This window comes from Oryctolagus cuniculus, chromosome 4 (genome assembly GCF_964237555.1).
Source record: "Oryctolagus cuniculus chromosome 4, mOryCun1.1, whole genome shotgun sequence".
In the NCBI taxonomy this organism is placed as follows: Eukaryota; Metazoa; Chordata; class Mammalia; order Lagomorpha; family Leporidae; genus Oryctolagus; species Oryctolagus cuniculus.
Window position 1 is genome coordinate 169403161 of NC_091435.1, and position 23713 is coordinate 169426873.

The window sequence follows — 23713 nt, forward strand, 5'->3', positions numbered from 1 at the left end:
CTGGGGCACCACCCAGATGGCCGCGGGGCCGTCACCGGGTCGCCTCCCCCCACCCCCACCGCCCCATTAAAACCACAACAAAAAAAAGGGAGCCGGCCCTTCCAGGGATCAGAATTCAGATTCGTTCAGCTCCACGCATCCCGCCGCACACCACTGTGTGATGTGGACCACAGACACGAACACAAGCCAAGCTTGGAGGCGCGCGCGCGCGCGCGCGTGAGTGTGTGCGTGTGGACCGAGGCGTCCCCAGCAGTGGAGAGCAGCGTGCGCAGAGCCAGGGGTTCGGAACGCGACCTTTTCTTTTTTAAAGCAACGGAAGACTCGCTCTCCGCTCCTCGCTCGCCAGGTTTCAAAGGTCGTCGCTGCAGCCCGGGCCGTCCATCTCCCCAGCGGCCGGCCGCGGGAGGAGGGAGGGAGGGAGGGAGGGAGCACACAAAAGCGGGCCGTGCCGCGAGGGCTAATGTTTCCTGTTTGCCTGGAACCCCCTCCCCTGCTCCCCTCCCCCAGCCCCCTCCCCGCACTCGGGCGGAAGTGAGTTTGCTCCTTTGGAGATTAAAAGGATTCCGAATTCCGATCAGTCCCAATAACCGGCGTCCTGAGAGGAGGAGGAGGAGGAGGAGGAGGAGGAAGAGGCGGCAAAGCAGAGAAAGAGGGGCCGCGCGCGCGCGCGCACGCAGCCCGAACTCGGGGAGTTGCGCGGAGCCCCAGAGGAGCCGAGCCCGGGCGGCGCGGCCGGGGCCACCCGCGTCCCACTCGGCTGCTCGTTCCGGAGAGAGAAGATGACGCAGGCGGGAGCCAGCGGCGCTGGCCACGCGGCTCGCGAACTCGCCGCGCGGGGCCGTTGCCGGCTCCACTGATTCCAGCGCGCCCGGGAGGAGGCTCCGTCCCCGAGGCTCGGGATCGGAGGGGGGACCGCGGCGAGGGCGAAATGGCCCGATGACAAAGGAAATGTGATCCCCCTCCGCTGCCAAGGTTTCAGAGCGGACGGACGCGAGGAGGAGGAGGGGCGCGCGGCGCGGATAGCATTGCACGACGGCCCGCGCGGAGCGGGCAGCGGGTACATCCAATATCTTCCTGCCGATGAATAATTCAGGGCGGCCCGCGGGGACCTGCGGCCCTGCGCCTTCGCGCCGCTAAGCCGGAGGGGTTAAGCCGCGCGCGGGAGGCGCCCGGGTCCCGCCAGGCCGGGGGGCACGAGGGCCCGGGCCGCGTGGGCCGCGCGTGCGTGCTAAGCGCGGGCAGCCGCGGCCGGGCTCCGGCGGGTGCGCGGGAGACTCGACGCGCGTGGGCCGCGCGTGCGTAGAGCGCGCGTGCGGCCGGGCCCCCACGAGCTGCAGCTGCGGCGGGGGCTGACCGCCCTGCAGGGGAGGAGGGGGCTGCGCCTGGCCGTGCGCAAGCCCCGGGCGCAGCACGCCGGGCCACCCAGGAGCCCCTGGCCGCCGCGTCATGCGGCGGGGCGGCCGGCGTCGCGCGGGGGCACACCGGCTTGGCGACGCGCTGCTCCCGCCGTGACGACTTCGGGGCGCCTTCCCGAGGAGAGATTCCGAGAAAAAGCCACGCACCAGATAACCTTCGTCGAGCCAAATTCTGCTGTGGCCCGGACCGGGATCGCACAGCGGGGACTCCCCTTCGGCCAGCGCGCGCGGCCAAGCCCCGGCTGCTCCCGGGAGCCCTCTGACCTCCGAGCCCCTGCTCGCCCCTCGCGTGTCGGGGCTTGTTCCGGCCTCCCCGCCTCGGCAGGAATCCGCGTCGCCCCCGGAGAGTGGCATTTAATGCCCGCGGTGCTGGGAGCAGCCGCGCGCGGGCCGCACGGGCCGCGCCGCCCTGGTGCCGGCTCCCGGGTCGCGGACCTGGCCGGTGCTCTTTGCTGAGTGAGTCGGCGGCTCCCCCACCCGCCTCGTCCGCTCTCTCCTCCTCCTCCTCCTCTTCCTCTCTGGTCTCCTCCCTCCTCCGGGACGGGTTGCAAATGGCTTCGTTCCCCGAGACCGACTTCCAGATCTGCCTGCTGTGCAAGGAGATGTGCGGCTCGCCGGCGCCGCTCTCCTCCAACTCGTCCGCGTCGTCCTCGTCCTCGCAGACGTCCACGTCGTCCGGGGGCGGCGGCGGGGGCCCCGGGGCGGCGGCGCGCCGCCTGCACGTCCTGCCCTGCCTGCACGCCTTCTGCCGCCCCTGCCTGGAGACACACCGGCTGCCGGCGGCGGGCAGCGGCGCGCCGGGAGAGCCGCTCAAGCTGCGCTGCCCCGTGTGCGACCAGAAGGTCGTGCTCGCCGAGGCGGCGGGCATGGACGCGCTGCCCTCGTCCGCCTTCCTGCTCAGCAACCTGCTGGACGCCGTGGTGGCCACCGCCGACGAGCCGCCGCCCAAGAACGGCCGCGCGGGCGCGGGCGCCCACAGCAACCACCGGCACCACGCGCACCACCCGCACCCGCGCGCGCCCGCCGCCGCGCCGCCGCCGCCGCCGCCGCCCGCGCCCGCGCCTTCCCGCCCGACTCCCGGCGGCGGCGGCGGCGGCGGCGGCCCGGCCGCGTCCCCGTCGGCGCTGCTGCTGCGGCGGCCTCACGGCTGCAGCTCCTGCGACGAGGGCAACGCGGCCTCCTCGCGCTGCCTGGACTGCCAGGAGCACCTGTGCGACAATTGCGTCCGCGCGCACCAGCGCGTGCGCCTCACCAAGGACCACTACATCGAGCGCGGCCCGCCGGGCCCCGCGGCCGCGGCCGCGGCGCAGCAGCTCGGGCTCGGGCCGCCCTTCCCCGGCGCGCCCTTCTCCATCCTCTCCGTGTTCCCGGAGCGCCTCGGCTTCTGCCAGCAGCACGGCGATGAGGTGAGCGCGTGGGGCGGCTGTGGGTGCGGGCGCGTGTGCGTGCGTCCCCCGCGTTCCCGGGTGCGCGTTCCTGGGCGAGTCTTCCCCGGAGATCTCAGAAACGCGGGGAGACCGGGACACCTTCGCTTCTCCCGATTTGTTTGTCTACCCCCTCCTCTGGCTACGTCGTGGAGTGTGACCTGGATAGTGTGTGGCGGGCCTGGCTCGCGTGTGCGTGTCGCGAGGGTCCCTGGAGAGTCCAAAAAAGCGCGGGGTTCCTCTTTGCTGTATTGCACTTCATTTTTTCACTCTGTGTGGCAAAACATGGCAACCGTTGTCAATATTTAGTAGGCACGAGCTGCAAGAAGTGGAGTCTGTGTTTGTGTAGGCAGATCGGAGGCCTCTCTGTGTGTCCTCAACTTTGTAAAACTTGCAAATTGTTGCTTTTAAGAGGGGTGCGAGCCGGGCAGAGGTGGTTGCGTGGGTGGACTGCGTGTGCTGTGTCCCCAGACCTGGTTTCCACGTGCGCGCTGCTGGGAAGAAGTTTTTTTTCCCTGTGTGTGTGTGTGTGGGGGGGGGGGTTCATGGTCTGGACTGCGTGGCAGGCGCGGACCTCCTGTGTTGAGGAAGAAGGGGTCTCGTGGAGCCTGGGGGGCCCAGGGAGCCCCCTGGGTGGGGCCCTTTGCCCCGCAGCTGTTTCGCGTGCTGCCCGAACTGCGTGATCTGGTCCCTGGGCTCCCCTACGTGGAAGTACCGGCTGGTCTCGGGGGTGCACGGCGGCTCCGGCCTGTCCGGTTTCCCCAGGTTAAGGGGTGGCCCCGCTAGGGTGCCCCAGAAGCTGGAGTTATCCGGGAGCCGCCCCGCAGCCCCGGGGGCTGGATTCTTAGATGCGAGGGCTGCGTAGAGCAAGCAGTCCTTGGCTTTTAAAACCGGGTGATGCCGGCTTCCTCCTTGACCCTGTTGTTAGCTGAGCGGGAACCCACTGAAAGCAGGGAGCCGAAAGTTTTGGGGAGCAAACTCTGCTTTGGGAGGGGGGTCGTTCGCTTTTGCCATCTGCCTGTGGACGCGGGAGGTTGGATGTGTGACAGCTCTGGGCTGGCCGTGGAGGAAGAGTTGGGGACCCCAGGGACTTTAAATCCCGAGTGGGAGTGAACTCTGCCGGCTAGAGCTGCCGTGGGCCAGCTGATACCCAGCGCCCTAACCTGTTATTGGGGGGGAGGGCGGAGCTCCAGTCCTGGCGGTCTTAAACCGACTTGTCCTATTGGAAAAAAAGTTGAAATTTTAATCTAGCTGGAGTGGGCACCCCCTTTTAAAGGTCCCTTTTCTATACAAAGCTAGGAGCCAACTCCCTCCTTCCTTCGTTGTTTAAGGTTAGAAGGCACTCATCTTGAGTTTTTCCATAGTCACTGGTCAGCGTTTCCAGGGAGTTCGTTCAAAACTTTAGAGAAACAAATGATTGAGCTAAATTCTGATCCAAACCCGAGGAAGGGGAAAAAATGGAGCCAATTCACTTGCAGATTAGGATCCTGTGCTTGTGTGTGTGTGTGTGTTGGGGGGGTGGTTTAAAGGGAGAAGGCCCCCTGAGTCCAGCCAGGATAATTTCACTCCCTCTGGGGAGGGGTGCTTGAGTTTAAATGTCGGTTTTAAATTGGACTGCCAGTTACAGGCACACCTATGTTTTATTTGCGCAAAAGAAGTAGATGCATGGTGTGGCCAGTATTCCCGTTCGGAATTGGTCCACTCGCGGGATGGAGCAGGTCCCCTTGCAGTACACTCACTGTTCTGGGCACAGCGAGGCTGCCGCGGCTCGGCGGGCATGCTTGCATTATCAAATGCGCCGCAGAGCGGAAGGTTTGCCCGGTTCTGAGCAGGCTTGTACTTCCTTTGGTGAGCCTTTTAGATCTCTTGCTGAGAGTGGCCGGCATTGTGAGTTTCAAGGGGACAAGGTGCGGGAAGGCTGCACCTGGTAGGTAGTGAGGCTCCTGGCGGGCGCGAGTCCTCTTCTGTGTTGGGAGCTGGGCTCGCTCTGTTCCTTTCCAGAGCCCTCCCTGGCTAAACGCTCCGGAGGAGGGGGCCGGACTGGCGTGGCCCCCGTCTCTTTTTGTGGTCCACGGTTCTGCGTTTTACCTCCGTTTTTAGAATCTGCTGCTGGACTGAGTTGCTTCTTGCGTCAACAGCTCCTTTCTGGGGGCTGATGCCACCTGGTGCTGGGGAGGGGGAGGAAGAGGAAGCGGGGGGGGGGGGGGGGGCTTTCCCCTGGGCTGAGGCAGGAGTAGCCCCTGGGGTCCGGCCAGCCAGGAGATTGGGCTGTGTGCGGTCCGCGCATGGTTGGTAGCTTGGGAACCTCCAGAGGGGGACTCGGGTCTTGCTTGCTGCTGGTTAGCGCCCGTGAAACCCCGTTGGGCACGTTCGTTCCTTCTGTGCCTAGGAGATCAGTCGGCCTTGGAGCCGCTGGCCACGAGAGTCCCGGCAGAGGCTGTGGCCGGGGCTGGCTCTGGCTCGGGCTCTGGTGACGTGGCCACTCAGGGCCGAGAGAATGCACGTTTCGGGGCGCGAGGTAGGGTTAAGGGTGCGCCTTGAGCGTACTGCAGCTGCCCACGAGGTGCCCTTTCGGAGAGGACCTGAGCAGAAGCCCAGGGGAGCCGGTGCTGGCTCTGAGAGCTGGGCGTTCGGCTTCCCTACCTGTAGGGGTTTGGACCACACCCAGGTCCTCAAGAAAGGCCCCATCGGGAGCCAGTGTGGGTGACAGTGTAGCCCGGCCGGCCCTGCAGCGGGGGCAGAGGGCTTTCCTGCCTCTGCTGTGCAAAGTGGGGTGCGGTGCCGGTGCAGTTTATATCCGGTCCCAGCACTGCACTCTGCAGCGCAGGCCACGCGGGTTCGAGAATTCCACCCCCATCTGACCCTGAAACCTAACTGGCCTCAGACCACTTGCAGCAAGAGATCAGTGCTTGCTGGGGGTTGCACTGTCTGCCCTGAGTGGGGTTGTCTCAGCCTCCAGCCCTGCGCTGTGTTACATCTTTGTTGCATTCCCCGGGCTCCACGCCTTTCAGGGTTGCCCTATCAGTAGTGTTTTTAAGTACAAGGATACTTTTTGTAAATTACAAAAAAAAAAAAAAAGAGAGAGAGAGACTGTTTTCTAGACAGTACAAACTTGTTTTTCACCCCACTACATCATCAGAGTGGTGGTTTTTAACACAAGGTTGAAGTATGAGTATTGTAGACAGAGCTGAAGACCTAATTTCCTACTCTTGTCTCCATCTCTGGAGTTGGCTGGGTAGGTGTCACTAGTACGTTCGTGGAATTTATGACCAACTTAGAATTTATGCCAGAAATGGAATTTTGGAATTTTAGATAAAATCCTGTTAACTGGTTAATTCCAAATGGGGTGGTGTTTTGGCAGGGTTAAAGACAAGGAGAGCAAATGAATAGAACTAACTGAATTCTAGCATTGCTTTAGCTGAATCCACGCACTTCACCTGTTGACCAGAAAACCAAACTTTGCAAACCTTGGAAGTCAGGACAGAGGTTGGTTTCAGTTCAGGTTAGCAGGTGGATAGATGTTCTCAGGCCCCTGTTCCCATGAGAAGGTGCATCATACAGTGCTTGCTTATGGGTATCCTAGTTTCTTAGACTTTTTGGGGGGTTTTCAAAAAATCAGGGCTGGGAGCTGATTACTTCCAGGAAAGTGCATAGGAGTGGATTTTACCCTCCTGGGCCCTGGGAGGTGGGCAGCCTGTGCAGGTGAGTTTACCTCGAGGATAGCCAGCATCGAGGCTGTCAGCCCTGCCTGCTACACACTCTGCACCCTATGTTTTAAGTTTCCTTCCTCAAGTAAGCTGTGCTGGTTTTGGGATTTCAGGGACAAGACATTTGTCTGCCTGATTTTCCTCTCCGATTCTAGGAATATGTATTTAAGAAACACTAAAGGTATTTTGGGAGGAAGATGGGCACTTTCTTCCACACTTGGCGTTCTTCCTGGGACGCTACTGCACAGTACTGTCTCATCAGTGTGTTTTGGAAGTTAAATACAGTTTGTCCTTGGATTAGAGAAATCAGAAAAGTGAAGATTGAGTAAAATCACTTTTTTTCCTGCCCCGGTTTTTGGCTATTTTTGCTATTTATAAATACTATTTTTCAAGAGCCCTTTTTGGGTTGCCGGAGTCCAGTTTCCTAAAACGCTAGTAAAAACGGATGCCTGAAATTTGGAGCCTAGCTTTTTGGTTTTCAGAATGGCCTCATTGAGCAGGTGCAGTGAGGGAGTGGATTCTTCATGGAAGCCGTAGACAAGGTGAGATGGCTTGCAGCGGCTTGCCAGGGCAAATAGAAGTGTTTCTACATCTTCCTGACTTGAAGATTTCGCTTACTTGATAATCCTGCAGCTCTGAAGTTGAAGGGCCTCGGGCTGGACGCCGTCTCTCCGGCCGGCTCTTCTCACTGGCAGGGTTTCTCTTCGTGGTCTTCGGGACTCTTGAGCGCAGAGCTGACTTCCAGCACGCAGGCGGCTTCAGAGCGGCGCTCCCTGCTCCCCTGCCCCTAACACAGAGAGTTCAAGGCCCAGCTCCCTGATGCTGCTCTGTGTTCCCCCTTTCCCATCTCCTCTTGGAAGAGGGCATGGGAGAGATTAAGAAGCGGCAGTTGCCTGCAGTGGGCAAGGTGCCGCCCCGCGAGCCCCCTGCTCCGGTCCCCACTGCTCTCCTTGACCCCTCAGGCTGTGGACAGGCGCTCCAGTCACTCTAACTCTTCAGCCAGTAATGACCTCCTACTTGGGACTCCTAGAGTATTCCTCTCCCTGTGATTTTTTTTTTAAAAATTAATTTATTGGAGAGGAAGAGAGAAAAGTTTACTCTCCAAGTGGCCACAATGGCTGGAGCTGGGCTTATCCAAAACCAGGAGCCAGGAGCTTCTTCAGGGTCTCCCACGTGGGTGCAGGGGCCCAAGGACTTGGGCCATCTTCTACTGCTGTCCCAGTCCATTAGCAGAGGGCTGGATCGGAAGTGGAGCAGCTGGGATTTGAACCGGCGCCCATATGGGATGCCGGCGCTGCAGGCGGATGCCTAAGCTACTGTGCCACAGTGTCAGGCCCCCCCACTCCCCTTCAAGATTTTATTTATTTATTTGAGGCAGAGTTGCCGAGAGGGAGAGAGAGAAAGGTCTTCCAGCTGCTGGTTCACTCCCCAAATGATCACGACGGCCAGAGCTGGGCCAATCTGAAGCCAGGAGCCAGGAGCTTCTTGCAGGTCTCCTATGTCAGTTCCGGGACCCGAGCAGTTGGGGCATCCTCTGCTGCTTTTCCCAGGCAGTTAACAGGGACCTGGATCAGAAGTGGAGCAGTCAGGACTCAAACCACACCCATTTGGCGTGCAGGCGCCCCAGGCAGAGGGCTTAGCCTACTAGGCCACAGTGCTGGTCCTTAGATAGATCCGTTACTAGGCTCATGGTAGACTGCTGCTTTGTTTTGTCAGCCCTAATGTAGACTTTCCCCTCATCCCAGATGCTTCCTAACCTGCCAAGGAGTTATTTTTTTCACTGAATCTGTAGAGATTGGCATACCACATCAGCAGTTAAAGTTTGTTCCCAACCAATTTTCCATGTAGATCCCTATGCAAGGGATGGTCTTTTTTCCCTATAGGTTTGTTTATTTGAAAGCAGAGATCTTCCATCCATTAGTTCACTCCCCAAATGGCTGCAACAACTGGGGCTGTCAGGAGCCAGCAGCTTCCTCCGGGTCTCCCACAAGGGTGGAAGGGGCCCGAGCACTGAGACCCTCTTTTGCTGCCCTCCCAACGGCATTAGCAAGGAGCTGGATCAGAAGTGGAGCGGAGCCGGCGCTCATGGCATGCTGGCATTGCAGGCATTAACTCACTTTACCACAGTGTTGGCCCCTGTGGACCGTAGTTTGTACTCATGAAATATAAAGCATTTTTAGGGGCCAGTGCTGTGGTATACTAGGTTAAGCCTCTGCTTGTGGCACCAGCATTCTGTATGTGCACCGGTTCAAGTCCCGGCTGCTCCACTTCTGATCCAGCTCGCTGCTGATGCGCCTGGGAGAGCAACTGAAGATGGCCCAAGTACTTGGGCCCCTGCACCCACATGGGAGACCCGGTAGAAGCTCCTGGCTCCTGGCTTTGGATTGGCCCAGCTCCATCCATTGCAGCCATTTGAGGAGTGAACCAGCGGATGGAAGACCTCTCTTCTCTTTCTTTCTCTGCCTCTGCCTCTTTTTCTCTGTCACTCTTTCAAATAAATAAATAATTTTTAAAAGATTTATTTTATGGCCAGCGCCGCGGCTCACTTGGCTAATCCTCCACCTTTGGTGCTGGCACCCCGGATTCTAGTCCCGGTTGGGGTGCCGGATTCTGTCCCGGCTGCTCCTCTTCCAGTCCAGCTCTCTGTTGTGGCCTGGGAGGGCAGTGGAGGATGGCCCAAGTGCTTGGGCCCTGCACCTGCATGGGAGACCAGGAGAAGCACCTGGCTCCTGGCTTCAGATCTGCGCAGTGTGCCGGCCATAGCGGCCATTTGGGGGGGTGAACCAACGGAAGGAAGACTTTTCTCTGTTTCTCTCTCTCACTGTCTAACTCTGCCTGTCCAAAAAAAAAAAAATTTATTTTATTTGAAAGTCAGAGTTACACAGAGACAGGAGAGGGAGAGAGGTTCTCCATCTGATGGTTCACTCCCAACAGTCGGAGCTGCACTGATCCGAAGCCAGGAGCCAGGAGTTTCTTCCAGGTCTCCACACAGATACAGAGGCCCAAGCACTTGGGACATCTGCTGCTGCTTTCCCAGGCCACAGCAGAGAGCTGGATTGGAAGTGGAGCAGCCGGGACTAGAACCGGTGCCCATATGGGATGCCGGCGCTTCAGGCCAGGGCGTTAACCCACTGCACCACAGCGCTGGCCCCTAAATAAATAAGTCTTAGAAAAAGAAAATGAGACTTGAGTAAAGTGGCATCAGCAGTCGTTGAATGAACCATGTTTTGGACAAGAGGGAAGCCACCAGTTTGCCGCACGTCTGCCAGCTGTGGGCTGGTCCTCTGACAGTGCCGGTGGGAGAGGCTTCTTAGGGTCACGCACAGCCTTCTCTCGACAGTTTCCCCAGAACGCGTGGCCAAGCTCCGAGCAGAAACGTGAATATGGTAAAGTTGTAGTACACGTGGGAAAAATAAAAGACTTCAGATTGCTCATCTTTTTATATTTCTTATTAAAAACATGTTTTGTTTATTGATCTTTGTTGAACAGTTTTTTTAATTTTTGTTTGTTTGTTTATTTATTTGAGAGGTAAAGTTAGAGAGAGGGAGAGACAGATTTTCCGTCCATTGGTTCACTTCCCAAATGGCTCCAACAGCCAGAACTGGGCCAATCTGAAGCCAGGAGCTTCTTCCAAGTCTCCCATGCAGGTCCAGGGGCCCAAGGACCTGGGCCATCTCCTACTGCTTTCCCAGGCCATAAGCAGAGAGCTGGATCAGAAGAGGAGCAGCCGGGACACAAACCGGCACCCATATGGGTTGCCGGCACTGCGGGCAGAATCTTGGCCCACTAGGCCCCAGTGCCGGCCCCAGTGGAGCAGTTTTTTGACATCGTAATTCTAGGGTGAGCTCCTGATTCTGCTTTGCTTTGGTTTCTCATCTGTGAAGTGAGTGTGGCTCTTTGCAGTGTTAAGAGTTAGTGCTAACTCAGCTCAGTGTCCCCCAGCTGAGGGCAATGGGAAACATTGCTAATAGGTTTCATTAGGTTGTTAGAGTGCTGAGGCAGGTGTTCCCCCTGGTGTTAGACACTGGTTCCCAGCCCCAGCTCCTGAGTCCAGCTTCCTGCCCTGGGAGGCAGAGGGAGAGGCTCAGGTACTCGGGCCCCTGCCAGCCACATGCCAGACCTGCACTGGGTTCTCCTTTTCAGCCGCACTGTTGGCTGTCATTTGGGAAGGGAACCGGTGGATGAGAATTCGTGTCTTTTGCTTCTCAATACTGAAGCCATCGCCTCTCCTCCTTTCTCTTCCTGCAGAAAAGGAGAGTTGGAGAAGGAAACCGATTTTCAGCGTTAGCGGTCGTGGCTAAGCTGTGCATTGGGTCCGCTTAGCATGATTTAAACAAAGCTGTGCAGGGCTTCTGCCAGGTGATGCAAGTGAGCCGGAGGGAAACGCGTAAACCTCTCCTTTTAGGAGGATCAGAGCTCCACTTTGAGTCTGAAAGGACTGTCAGCCTTGCAGGAGAGGGGAGACAGGCTCAGTGAGAGGCCACCCCGGAACCTGCGGCTTGTTATGTTTGCACTCAACGCGAAGTTTCTGTTAACATTTTACACGGTGTGTTGGAGAGTCATTCATGTTTAAACCCAAGATTTTTCTTCTAAGAAGTTCTATATTTTTTCCTCTACTTGAAAGGCAGAGTGATGGAGATCTGGCGTCCACTAGTTCACCCCCCAGATGACTGTAACAGCCAGGGCTGAGCTCAGGCCGGGAGCCTCGAACTCCTGGGTCTCCCACGTGGGTGGGTGGCCCCCGCCAACAGCCGCCTCCTGGGATGCGTTAGCAGGAAGCTGTGTTGGAAGTGGGGTAGTAGCCAGGACTCAAAAAAGCCCCTCTGGTAGGGAATTCGGGCTTCTAAGTGGCGGCTTAACCACTGTGCCATGGTACCCCCTCCATGACGCTGCTTCCCTTGGGAGCTGGGAAGCCAGCAGGTTGGACTTTGCAGGGGACCCCTGATTTCGGGGTGGAATGTTTCGCAACCTGTAATTTCTAAGGCTTGAAAGCGTCACAGAAAAGCCAGTGCATTACAGACGGGGAGACTGAGCAGATACTGCCCCACACCCCCCTCACAGCGCTGCTTACGTACAGATATTGGACATGGACTTTTGAGACCTGCCCTTAAAAATCTGATACCTAGGGGCCGGCGCTGTGGCGCTGCAGCCTTCAGCGCTGCATCCCATATGGGCGCCATTTTAAGTCTCAGCTGCTCCGCTTCCAATCCAGCTGCCTGCTAATGTGCCTGGGAGAGCGGTGGAAGATGGTCCAAGTGCTTGGGCCCCTGCAGCCATGTGGGAGACCCAGAAGAAGCTCCTGGCTTCAGCCTGGCACAGCCCCGGCTGTTACAATCACTTGGGGAGTGAACCCCAGTGGGTGGGGGATCTCTCTCTGACTCTGACTTTTAATAAATCAATTAAAATTTTTTTTAAAGTTGGGTTTCGATGGGCATTTTTCCTATGACATGTGGACAAGAGATGCAGGTGGAGAATTTGGGGGTGAGGTGAAAGAACAGCCTGGAAAATGTTTGCAACTTGATAAAGATAAGAATGTAAGTCTTGGCATTGTCCTGTCGTAGCTGGGTGACTGATCAAGCCCTGCTTGGTTTCTTGCCTTTAGGATGGGAGTGACATCTTAGAGAGCTAGGATACATGAAGATGCTTTGAATGAATTAGAGAAAATTATGTTTCAGTGTACATGCACAGAACTGAGTAGAATTGGGCTTCAACTTTTCCTGCAAGCTGTAGCCAAACAGTAAAATGCCTTTTATGTTACTTCTTTTCCTTTACAATTATTTTTCCTGGTTGGTGGCCAAGCGATATTTGATTCCATAAAATAGTTTGGACTTGACATGTTAAAATTTGTCATCAGAATACTTCTTATAAAGATTATTTATTCAAATTCAGAAGGCAGAGCGACAGAGAGCCATGGAGAGAGAGATGAGAGTGGAGGTTCTGCATCCACTGGTCCACCGTCCACATGGCCCAAACAGCCAGGGCTGCGCCAGGCTGAAGCCAGGAGCCAGGGACTATCTTGGGCCGTCTTCTGCTGTCTTCCCAGGTGTATTAGAACTGGGTTGGAAGCAGAGCAGCCGGGAACCAAACTGGTGCTCCAGTGGGAGGCAGCTGAGCTCACTGGGCCCCGACATGAGCCCCTGTCTGCTAGCTTATAGTTTCTTTATTTAAAAAAATTTTTTTAAATTTACCTTCATTTTATTTGAAAGAAAAAGTGATAGACATGTTTTTCATCTGCTGTGTACTCCCCACATACCTACCACAGGTAGGGCTGGGCCAGACGAAAACCAGGAGCTGGGAACTCAGTCTGGGCCTCTTCCTGTGAGTGGCAGGGGCCTGAATGCCTGAGTAGTCCCCTGCTGCTCACCCTGGGAGCTGGAACCAGAAGTGAGCCTGAGACTTGAACCCAGGCCACTCCAGTGGAGGATGCTGGTGTCCCCCACCCCTCCCCAGGCAGAATTAGAGAGACAGAGAGAAAGGTCTTCCTTCCATTGGTTCACCCCCCAAATGGCCGCCACGGCCGGTGCACTGTGCCGATCCGAAGGCAGGAGCCAGGTGCTTCTCCTGGTCTCCCATGTGGGTGCAGGGTGGGCCATCCTCACTGCCTTCCCGGGCCACAGCAGAGAGCTGACCTGGAAGAGGGGCAACCGGGACAGAATCCGGCGCCCCAACCGAGACCAGAACCTGGGGTGCCAGCGCTGCAGGTGGAGGATTAGCCAAGTGATCCGCGGCACCGGCCGGATGCTGGTGTCTTAACCACTGTGCCAAACACCTACCCCTAAGTGCTTTAAGCGATCTTACTTAAATTGCTAGGGAGACTGTAGCATTCAGGGAGACGAGGTGGGGAATGGTGGAACTTCGCTAGAAGTTGGCTGGTGGAGTGCTTTTTACAGAACTTACAGTGGGTTGACTCTCAAGTATGTAATCGTAGATCTTTCACCTAATTTTTAAAGAAAATTTGTTTTATTTGAAAGGCAGAGAGAAAGAATATCGTCCATCTTGCTGTCCACTCCCAGATGCCTGCAGCCGTCAGGTCTGGGGCTGGCCGAAGTCAGGAGCCCAGAACCTCGTCCTGCTCGCCCGGGTTTGGGCTGTGGCCCCTTGCTTACGCCAGGTGCATTAGCAGGAAGCTGGCCCAGAAGCGGAGCAACCAGGACTCAAACTGGCACTCCGATAATGGGATGCCAGCCTTGCAAGTGGCAGCTTAACTCACTGAGCCACAGCACTGGCCCCCACCTAATTCTTTCTTATTCTTTTAATAATATCCATAAAAAAGATGTTAGAGGGGCCGGTGCTGTGGCGAGTAAAGCCACCGCCTGCAACCCATATGAGTGCCTGGTTCGAGTCCTGGCTGTTCCACTTCTCATCCAGCTCTCTGCTGTGGCCTGGGAAAGCAGTGAAAGATGGCTCAGGTCCTTGGGCCCCTGCACCCGTGTGGGAGACCCCAGAGAAACTCCTGGCTTCCAATTGGTACAGCTCTGGCCGTTGCGGCCGATTTGGGATTGAACCAGCAGATGGAAGACCTCTCTTGCTCTCTGCCTCTCCTCTCTCTTTGGAACTCTGACTTTCAAATAAATAAAGAAATCTTTTTTTTTTTTTTTTAAAGACGTTCGGATCCTTTTCATTTTCCTTCTTCCTGGAGATAGTTATTGATAAATAGAAGAAATAGTTGGTGTATCAGTCAAGAATCTCGGAGACATTACTTATTTACCAGGTATTTTACAATACCTGGTTCATCAAGAATAGGCATCCGGGCTGGTGGTTTAATTCCTGGCTCTGGCTCCTGATTCCGGCTTTCTGCCAGTTTAGAACCTGGATAGCAGTGGTGATGGCTCAAGTAGTTGGGTCCCTGCCAGTCCTGCTTTGGGAGACCTGGATTGAGTCCCAGCCGTGGCGGGTGGGGGTTGGGCATTCGGGGAGTGAACCAGCAGATTGGAGCTCTTTCTGCCTCCCCCAATAAAGCAAAAATTAAAAACAGGCTTGTCAGCTGGTGTGTCCCTGAGTGTCGAGGTGGAGAGGGGGTGCTGGTGGTGATGGTGTGGGGTGAGACTGGTTCCTTCCTCCCGCAGTTAGGAAGCTGTCAAGGGCTCCTGCCACAGACACCCACCAGTGTCGGCATAAAGTTGGTCGATGGCGGGACATGGGAACCAGATAAAGAAGGAGTGCACGCTCGAACCTTCTCCTGAGACACCCAGGGGTCACTCTAATGCCACTCTGCGCTCGCCCGGGCAGTGTGGTCAGACTGCAGCAAGCCAGCTTAGCCTGGTGTAGCAGGTGCACCGGCCGCGGTGCGGTGCAGTGAGCCCTCCGGAGTTGGGGGCTTAGCAGGAGACTGGTGTTTCCCGCTCGCTCTGCTTGTTGATAGCAGCGATGCTCGTGAACTAAAGAGGAAACAGCAGCGCAGAAAGGTGTGATTTCTGCTCTCCTGAAAGCTGATTTGGGAAGGGAGGAGGCAGTGAGTCCCCCCCGGCCAGCGTGGGGTGGCCAGAGTCAGGCTGTTTCTCACTCCTGAATGCCTTTGGAGTCTGCCTGTAGACTGTGGGTGGCTGCAGGTGTGCAGTAGGGCTTCCCAGCATGCCCTGGTTGTAATCCCGAGTGTGACATGCTGTGGGGAAAAGGGGCTGCTCTTTGACTGCCCCCTCTCCCTGTCTGCAGCCCTGTCTGACTGGCAGGCTCTGGCCTCACTTGTGAGACTTTAGGTTTGGAGGGAAAGATACGCCCCTACAGACCCTGTTATTCTGTGTGTGTGTGTGTGTGTGTGTATACACCAAGGTACACTTTGATGTAGTAAAATCCAGCTCTCTTTTGAAAAAAGATTTATTTATTTGAAAGGCAGAGCAGTGGAGAGAGAGGCAGAGTGGGAAGAGAGAAGGAGACACACACACACACACACACACACGAGTGATTTTTTTTTCCATCCACTGCGTCACTCCCCAGAAGGAAACAGCAGCCAGGGCCCGGTCAGGCCGAAGCCAGGAGCCTGAATTGCACCTGCATCTCCCTCGTGGGTGCAGGGGCCGTCTTCCTCTGCCTTCCCGGGCACGTTTGCAGGCAGCTGGGTCAGAAGCAGAGCAGCCGGGACTGGAACCCGTGCTCTGTGGGATGCTGGCATCACCAGCTGCAGCCTTGCTCCCTGCAGCACAAGGCTGGCTTGTCTGAGGGTAACTCTGCACATCTCGACAGAGCCTGGGACCCTCCGCCTGCCTTTTGGCCCCCTAGTAGGCCCCATTGGCTCTAAGAGAGGCTGGGGGCATGAGCGCCTTTTTTTTTTTTTTTTTTTTTTTTGACAGGCAGAGTTAGAAAGGTCTTCCTTCTGTTGGTTCACCCCCCAAATGGCCGCTATGGCCAGTACATGGAAGTGCTCTCTCTGTAACTCTGCCTTAATTTTTTTTTTGGACAGGCAGAGTGGACAGAGAGAGAGAGAGACAGAGAGAAAGGTCTTCCTTTGCTGTTGGTTCACCCTCCAATGGCCGCCACGGCCGGCGCACTGCGCTGATCCAATGGCAGGAGCCAGGAGCCAGGTGCTTCTCCTGGTCTCCCATGGGGTGCAGGGCCCAAGCACTTGGGCCATCCTCCACTGCACTCCTGGGCCACAGCAGAGAGCTGGCCTGGAAGAGGGGCAACCGGGATAGAATCCGGCGCCCTGACTGGGTCTAGAACCCGGTGTGCCGGTGCCGCAAGGTGGAGGATTAGCCTAGTGAGCCACAGCGCCGGCTAACTCTGCCTTTCAAATAAATAAATCTTGTTTTTTTTTTTTGTTTTTGTTTTGTTTTGTTTTGTTTTGTTTGTTTTTTAGTTTGTGAGAGTCATCCTGGCTGCTGCACATCTCTGCGGTTCCTCCTCTTCACTGCTGAGTGGTTTTCCATTGTGTGTGCCAGTGTGTGTCGTGTGTACCGGTTGAGGGACAGCATGTTGTCTATTTGGGGGTGTGACTGAATATCTATCTTAAAGCCTGGGATATGTGCAGCATATTGTTTCCTGATGGAAGTCCTCTTTTTTTAATAAAGATTTATTTATTTATTTGAAAGTCAGAGTTAGAGAAGGAGAGGCAGAGAGAGAGAGAGCCGGATTGGAAGTGGAGCAGCCGGGTCCCGAACCGGTGCCCATAATGGGATGCCGGTGCTTCAGGCCAGGGCGTTAACCCGCTGCGCCACAGCGCTGGCCCCTGGAAGTCCTCATTTTATGTTATTTATTTGAAAGAGTGAGAGAGGGGAGGAGACAGAGAGAGCAGGGTTACAGAGAGGCAAAGGAGAGACAGATCTTCCATCTGCTGGTTCACTCCCAAAATGGCCGCAATGGCCAGAGGTGGGCCCAACCGAAGGCAGGAGCCAGGAGCTGCTTCTGGGTCTCCCATGCAGGCTTAGGGGCCCAGGCACTTGGGCCATCCTCCTGCTCTCCCAGGTGCATTAGCAGGGAGCTGGGTCTGAAGTGGAGCAGCCGTGGGGACTGGACCCCACACCCACGTGGAATGCCCGCAGTGCCGGCCCTGGGAGTCTTCATTTAGTCCATCGGTTTGCTCAGTAAACTTGTGCGACCTTGAGCCTTGATTTCTTCATCTCCGCCCGGAATGGCCACGCCTGCATCAGACTGGCCTGGGGTAGCTTTTGTTTCGGTGGAGAATCTAGTGATTCTGTGGGAAATTGTAGTGTGCCCTGTCTATAAAACACAAGTGCTAAGAAGCAGTGCGAACTTCAGAGCGGGGGAGCAGGCTCCGGGGCCGTGCTGTGTGTGACAGGTTTTGGGTTCTTTGTTTTTACCTTGCTCAGAGCCCTCGGATTTGGGGGGAATATTCTAGTTTGTCTTTGCAGTTTAATTTGATCTTTAAAAACCACATAGGTGCAAATAACAAGGAAAACCAGAGCTCTGCTCAGTTAGGCTCAAACAATCTTGGAAAGGTGTAAGTGTCCCCCCTCCCCCCATTATTATTAATTTATTGGAGAAGCAGAGCTTCCGTTCTCTGGTTCACTCCCCAGATGCTTAGTGACCAGGACCCAGGCGCCTCTTCCTAAATACATCTAGCACCTTCCTTTGTATGCCTTTGTGGTATTAACATTTGTATGTAATAAGCAGCATACAGTTTGGTTAGCAGAGATGCTGTTAATGTTGTTATGTTAATGTTAACTGGTACAGTTAAGCAAAGATCACACTGGTAACACCCTTGCATGGTAGACTTAGGACTATGATGGCATTTGTAGCTGCTGTGGCAAGTCCCAAACTCCATCTGGAATCCCCTAGGTCAGGGTTTTGCTATGTTTTCATCATTTTTTTTTTTAAAGATTTATTTATTTATTTTGTAAGGCAGAGAGATGGGGAGAGAGAAGGATCTTCTGCCCCCTGATTTTACTCCCCGGATGGCCACAGTGGTCTTCTGGGTCTCCCACATGGGTGCAGGGACCCAGGCACTTGGGCCGTCCTCTGCTGCTTTCCCAGGCGCATGAGCGGGGAGCTGGCTTGAAAGTGGAGCAGCCGAAACACCTTCGTAAATAAACACCATCGTATCACCCCTTCTTGCCCACCAAACTTCAACCTAAAAGTAGAGATGGGGGCCCTGCTTAGCATAGGAAAACTACCAATGCAGTCTGCTCCACAGATCCAGGCTCTGCTAATGGCCTGGGAGACACAGGGGTGCCCCTGCCACCCACGTGAGAAATCTGCATTGAAGCTCCTTGCTTTGACCTTGGCCTGGCCCTGGCCGTTGTGGCCTTGGGGGTGGGGGAGTGAACCAGTGGATGGAAGATTCTCTCCCCCCAACCTCTAACTCTACCTTTCAAATAATTTTTTTTATTTAAGCAGAGACAGGGTAGATGTTTGGTTTAGTAGTTAAAGATGCCAGTTGGGACTGGCGTAGTCTGAATCAGTTCCTGGGCTGGAGTTGGATTCTAACTCCTGGTGACAGGGCCCTGCCGCCCCTGTGGGAGACCTGTGTGGAGTTTCAGGCCTCCCCAGTGCTGGGTGTGCTGGCATCTGGGGAGTGAACCAGCGGATAGGGGAGGGAGACAGGTATCTTCTATCCCCTGGTTCACTCCCCAAATGGCTGCAGCTCCCCAGATGGCTGGTTCAGGCCAAAGCCAGGAGCCAGCAGCTTCTTCCAGGTCTCCTACGTGGGTGTAGGGGCCCCTGGACTTGGGCCATCCGCAACTGCTTTCCCAGGCACGTTAGTTAGTAGGGAGCTGGATTGGAAGTGGAGCAACGAGGACTCAAACTGGTTGCCCGGATAGGGTACCCACTGCACCACAGTGCTGGCCCCTGAAGCCCAGTGAGAGGTGACCTTTGGGCTGGTGTGTGAGGCGAGGTTGTATTAAGGCTGTGTTGACTTCCAGGCATCTGAGCTGAACAATGACAGTTTTCTGTGGCTGTGGGGGCGGTGTGCAAGGAAGAGCATTGTGAAGTTTAAACAAATTAAGGGGAAAAAAAAAAAAAACTCTTAAAAACCAAGGAGGGGAGAGGTCCCCGTGCGGGGCACCAGGCCACTCATTCCAGTTCCTGGACTGTGCTCTGCACCTCTGCGTGGTGAAGGCAGCAAATGGACACGCGGGAGCCACGGGGACGAATGCTTGGTAACACGTGACAGCAGCTGAAGAGGAGCCACAGTGACGGACAAGCAGGGAACGCTTGTCTTTTAAATCTGTGCTCTTAACAGAACCCACCTTGTAGGATTTTCTGAGTACCTCAACCTGGTTTATAATTCATTGCTGGATGAGTGGAAAAAACTGGAATTGGGCCCAGGAAGTAACTCCAACTACTTAATTCTAATCCTGACCTGATTATGCAGATAATACAGGAATATGTGCTTTGTTAGGATTATCTGTAAATTGTAGGGTTTTTTGTTTTTTAATGTGTTTTAAGATTTATTTTATTTATTTGAAAGAGTTACAGAGAGAGGTAGAGAGAGAGAGGTCCTCCATCTGCTGGGCCACTCCCTAGATGGCCACAACGGCCAGAGTTGCGCCAATCCGAAGCCAGGAGCCAGGAGCTTCCTCCAGGTTTCCCATGTGGGTGCAGGGGCCCAAGGACTTGGGCCATCTTCTACTGCTTTCCCAGGCCACAGCAGAGAGCTGGATTGGAACTGGAGCAGCCAGGACTAGAACTGGCGCCCATATTGGATGCCAGTGCCTCAGGCCAGGTGCCACGGTGCCGGCCTGGTTGTTTGTTTTTTTTTTTTTAATTTTTATTTTTAAGGAATGTATTCTCCAGACCTATTTCTTCTTCTGACCCTCAGAGTACATGGAGTCGGGATTTCATGCCAGCTGCTTAGCAGCCGTTCACACCCAGGCCTGGGAAGGTGGGGTGTGGGAGGCTACCCTGTCCCGCCCGGCTCCACCTGCCGCTGGCTTCTCCTTCCCGCTTCTGGGTCCTGTCCACATCTGGCCAGCAGCAGCGCCTTCCTGTGCCCCTTAAGCCTTCCAGAAGGGAGCTGTGCGTCTCTCCCGACCCCCCAGCTAGGGGACACATTTGAAATGTTAATAGGCTGCCAGGGCCGGCCTCCCACCGGCCACATTTCCTCCCGCCCTTGTGGCCATCGAGCTAATGTTGCTTCACTCTGCATTTCCGCGATTCCTAGGAGGGAACCCAGCTTTCATATGTTTAGTGGCCATTTGGGTTTCCTCCCCCAATTGCCTGGCAGGGTTCTTCCGCCAATTCCTGGGGTTTTCAGAAAAATCCACTTGGAAGGCATTTTGGGTAACTACTGTGAAGGATTTCCCCTAGCCTCAGGTTATTTTAACGCTCTGTGTGTTCTTTTAACACACTTTTCACTGTAGTGTAGCCAGCTGGGTAATCTTCACACTCCTGTGTTTTGTGTCTTGAGTCCTTGGCGTGTGCCTAGGAAGTGAGATCCACCCGTGGTTGGAACAGACGGGGAGCCTCGCGTGCGGGCTCTGTAGTGAGCAGTCCCAACGCTCTTACATGCTGGATGTGCTGGGAGTGGGGAGCAGGTGAATTAATAGCCTGTGGGTGCCGCCGGCCTCCTATGCTATGTGCCGGGGCCGGGGCCGGGGCCACGGCCACGCACCAGCGCGCTTTGAGACGCTGTAGATGTTTGGTTATTCGCAGCAGACCTGTTACAGACCACTCACTCACTCACTGCGGCTGCACTGAGCAGCCCTGGCTGCCTGCAGCCCACCTCTTCCTGCAGGCCTGTTAACCCTAGATGCTCTCTTCCCTCGGTTTTGATCTTTGCTGAAGAAACTGCCAAAGAGATGAGCGAGCCGTAGCGATAGCAAATGCTAATACCTAAAATAAATACAAACTTGCCCGTTCGACTGTGCGGGTGGAATCCCGTCACCGGTCTTGTCTTCTGTCTGTAGACGTCATTTTGGTGACGCTGGTATGAAGTTACTGTATGCCATAGAGTTCCGTGGTTTGTATGGATCTGGCACATCCTGGCTCCACAAACAGTACACAGCTCTGTTATCTAATTTTTTTATTGAGGTATAGTTTAGATACAACAAAGCATACTGGTTGAGAGGCAAGATAGTTAGAAGTAAATACATTTTGGGCCGGCGCCGTGGCTCACTAGGCTAATCCTCCGCCTTGCGGCGCCGGCACACCGGGTTCTAGTCCCGGTCGGGGCGCCGGATTCTGTCCCGGTTGCCCCTCTTCCAGGCCAGCTCTCTGCTGTGGCCAGGGAGTGCAGTGGAGGATGGGCCCTGCACCCCATGGGAGACCAGGATAAGTACCTGGCTCCTGCCATCGGATCAGTACAGCGCGCCGGCCACGGCGGCCATTGGAGGGTGAACCAACGGCAAAAGGAAGACCTTTCTCTCTGTCTCTCTCTCTCACTGTCCACTCTGCCTGTCAAAAAAAAAAAAGTAAATACATTTTGATGAGTTGGTGCAGATTTTTACACCACCCCGGGATTGGCCTGTGCTGTGTCCCGCTTCAGTGCGGATCCTGGGCTGTTTCTCCGCTCCTGGGTCTCCCAAGGATTTACGGAAAGTGGAGCCCTTGGGGGCGCCTGTGGCTGGGTCTTTGCTAATGTGAGAATGGTTGGAAACCCTGCCCAAATCTTCACCTCTTCAGGCCAGATTCTATCTCTTTGACTCTCTTCAAACATTTGCTGTTGTTGAGGGGCCACAATGCAAATGGCCCAGGCACATTGTTTTCCAGTGAGCAGATGCCTGCTGGGAGGCAAATTCCTCCAGGATTGCTTGGAAAATGTGGAAGGGAATTCCATTCAATCAGCTCACTGTTCATTGAGCATCTGCCAGGTGCCTGGCCGGCTCTCTCCCTCTCTCTCCTCCCCACCCCACCCCCATGTTTGAGGACACAAAGAAGTAGGACAGAGTTTGCCATCCAAGGAACCTGACATTTTGGGTGATGTCCTTGTGAAGATACTAAGTTGCTTTTGGTTAGGTTCTGTTAAGCAACAATAGCAAACAAAGCCACACAGAGCTGCAGCCGGGGCCTGGGGTCCTGGGGTCCTGGCGGCCGCTCCCCAGTCTCCGTGTTGCTGGAGGGGAGGTACAGGTCTGGTTTTTGCAGGAAGCCGCTTAGGTTCACAGCTTTGCAGACCTGCCTTGCCACCGGGCGGGCGGTGACAGGTTGGTGGTCCCCATTCCTAAAGAGTCAGATGTGGGTTGTAAGCTTCTTAACAGGAAATGTGAATTTACAGAGGGAAGGCCGGTCCTGCCCACGCACTCAGAGCTCCCTGTCACTGACCAGTGAGGCCCACTGGGAGGTGACACGATCTTTGCGGCTACAGTAGGCTCGGGCTGTTGCTGGGTGATTGAGGCACCCCTCACCGTGTGGGTGTCAGGATTCCCATTGGCTCCTCCACATTGTTTCCTAGCGCAGGAGAACTGGGTCATGTGGGGGACACATCCCATTGAGCCTGTGTGCGATGCTGGTTCGAAGCCTGGACGTCCCACTTCTGATCCAGCTCCCCGCTAGTGTGCCTGGGAAAGCAGCGGAAGAAGGCCCAAATGCCTGGGCCTCTGCCGTCCACACGGAGACTGCTGGCTCCTGGCTTCTCTGGCCCAGCCCTGGCCGTTGAGGCCATTTGGAGAGTGAGTCAGTGGATGGAAGATCTCTCTCTCTGTGTCTAGGGGCAATAAATAGGGGCTTGCTGGGCGGGCATGGGGTAAGGGCCGGGCCCTGGGATTTGGTCTGGGGGCGTGAAAGCAGACTCCCCCCCACCCCCCAGAGGGAAAGAGGAGCCACACAGTGTTGGTTGCACAAGACCTGGGACTCTGGGCGGGGGAGCTGGGCGTTTGATGGATAAACTGGGAAGCACTTGGCCGAGGACTCCATTAGCAGATTAGAGCTGTATCTGCAAAGCAAACGTTCACCCAGTGTTTACAGAGCGCATAGTGAATCCGACCGGTGCAGGGAGCTGCTGGCCCCCTCTGCCCTCCAAGCAGAGAGAACCGTGCAGTTGTGCAAGTCTGCCCCCAAACTTCCTTTGCGAGGCCTCTGCAAACCCAGGCCCTTCATCTGCGTTTCAAGCCGCCTGGGGATCCATCCACCGGGTCAGTGAAGGGGTGCGGCGGCCGGGGAAGCCAGCAAGGGCTGCAGTCACAGTGCCCACTCCCTACCCCTTTCTCTGCCAAAAGTCGTTTTTGTTGGGGATCCCTGGGTAGAAGCTTCCTGGAAATCATCTCCTACAGGGAGGCAGGAGCTGTTGTTACACACACACACACACACACACACACACTCACACACACTCACACACACCCCAACACCAACCCACCCACCCAAGCCCCACATTCTGTGCTTAGGAGGACAGTAAAATGTTTGCCCTGGTTACAGTGAAAGCCAGGCCATAGCCTGGCTACAAAGAAGACCCTCGATGGAGTTAATGATTACATCCAGAGGGTTTGCCTGCTTCCTATAGACTGTGCTCTCCTGAACTTTGCCCCCGTCACGTTTTTTTGCGACTCAGCCCCCAGCCTGCCTGCATCCTGTGCTCGGGGGTCCCACGCCAGCGTCTGTGCTGGGGTCTCTGCTGTGTCTGATCCAGGACGTGGTGTGTGTGTGGGGGTGGGAGTGGAGGGGAGTGGGCTTCTGGCCGGGTGTGCTGGGGGGCCTTTCTGTGCAGATCTGCTTGGATCCCACCCCCACCCACATGCTTTGGGGCAGTAGGAATTCCTCCCTGGGCTCTTTGTTCCCCCTGGAGGGCGGGAATGGCCCCTCCTGGAATGTTGATCCGCTGGGCCAGAGTGGCCAGGCC

The 23713-nt window shown here is 55.8% G+C and overlaps 1 protein-coding gene across 1 annotated transcript in view; it reads left to right on the forward strand.

Annotated features, from left to right (window-relative positions):
• The first annotated feature begins 1108 nt into the window (after positions 1–1108).
• Positions 1109–23713, forward strand: part of TRIM71 (tripartite motif containing 71) — a 63905-nt gene continuing 41300 nt past the window's right edge. The window contains exon 1 of the mRNA XM_051818534.2: positions 1109–2821. Coding sequence (XP_051674494.2) covers positions 1967–2821 — 855 coding nt within the window. The 5' untranslated portion in view covers positions 1109–1966. The remainder of the gene's footprint in view (positions 2822–23713) is intronic.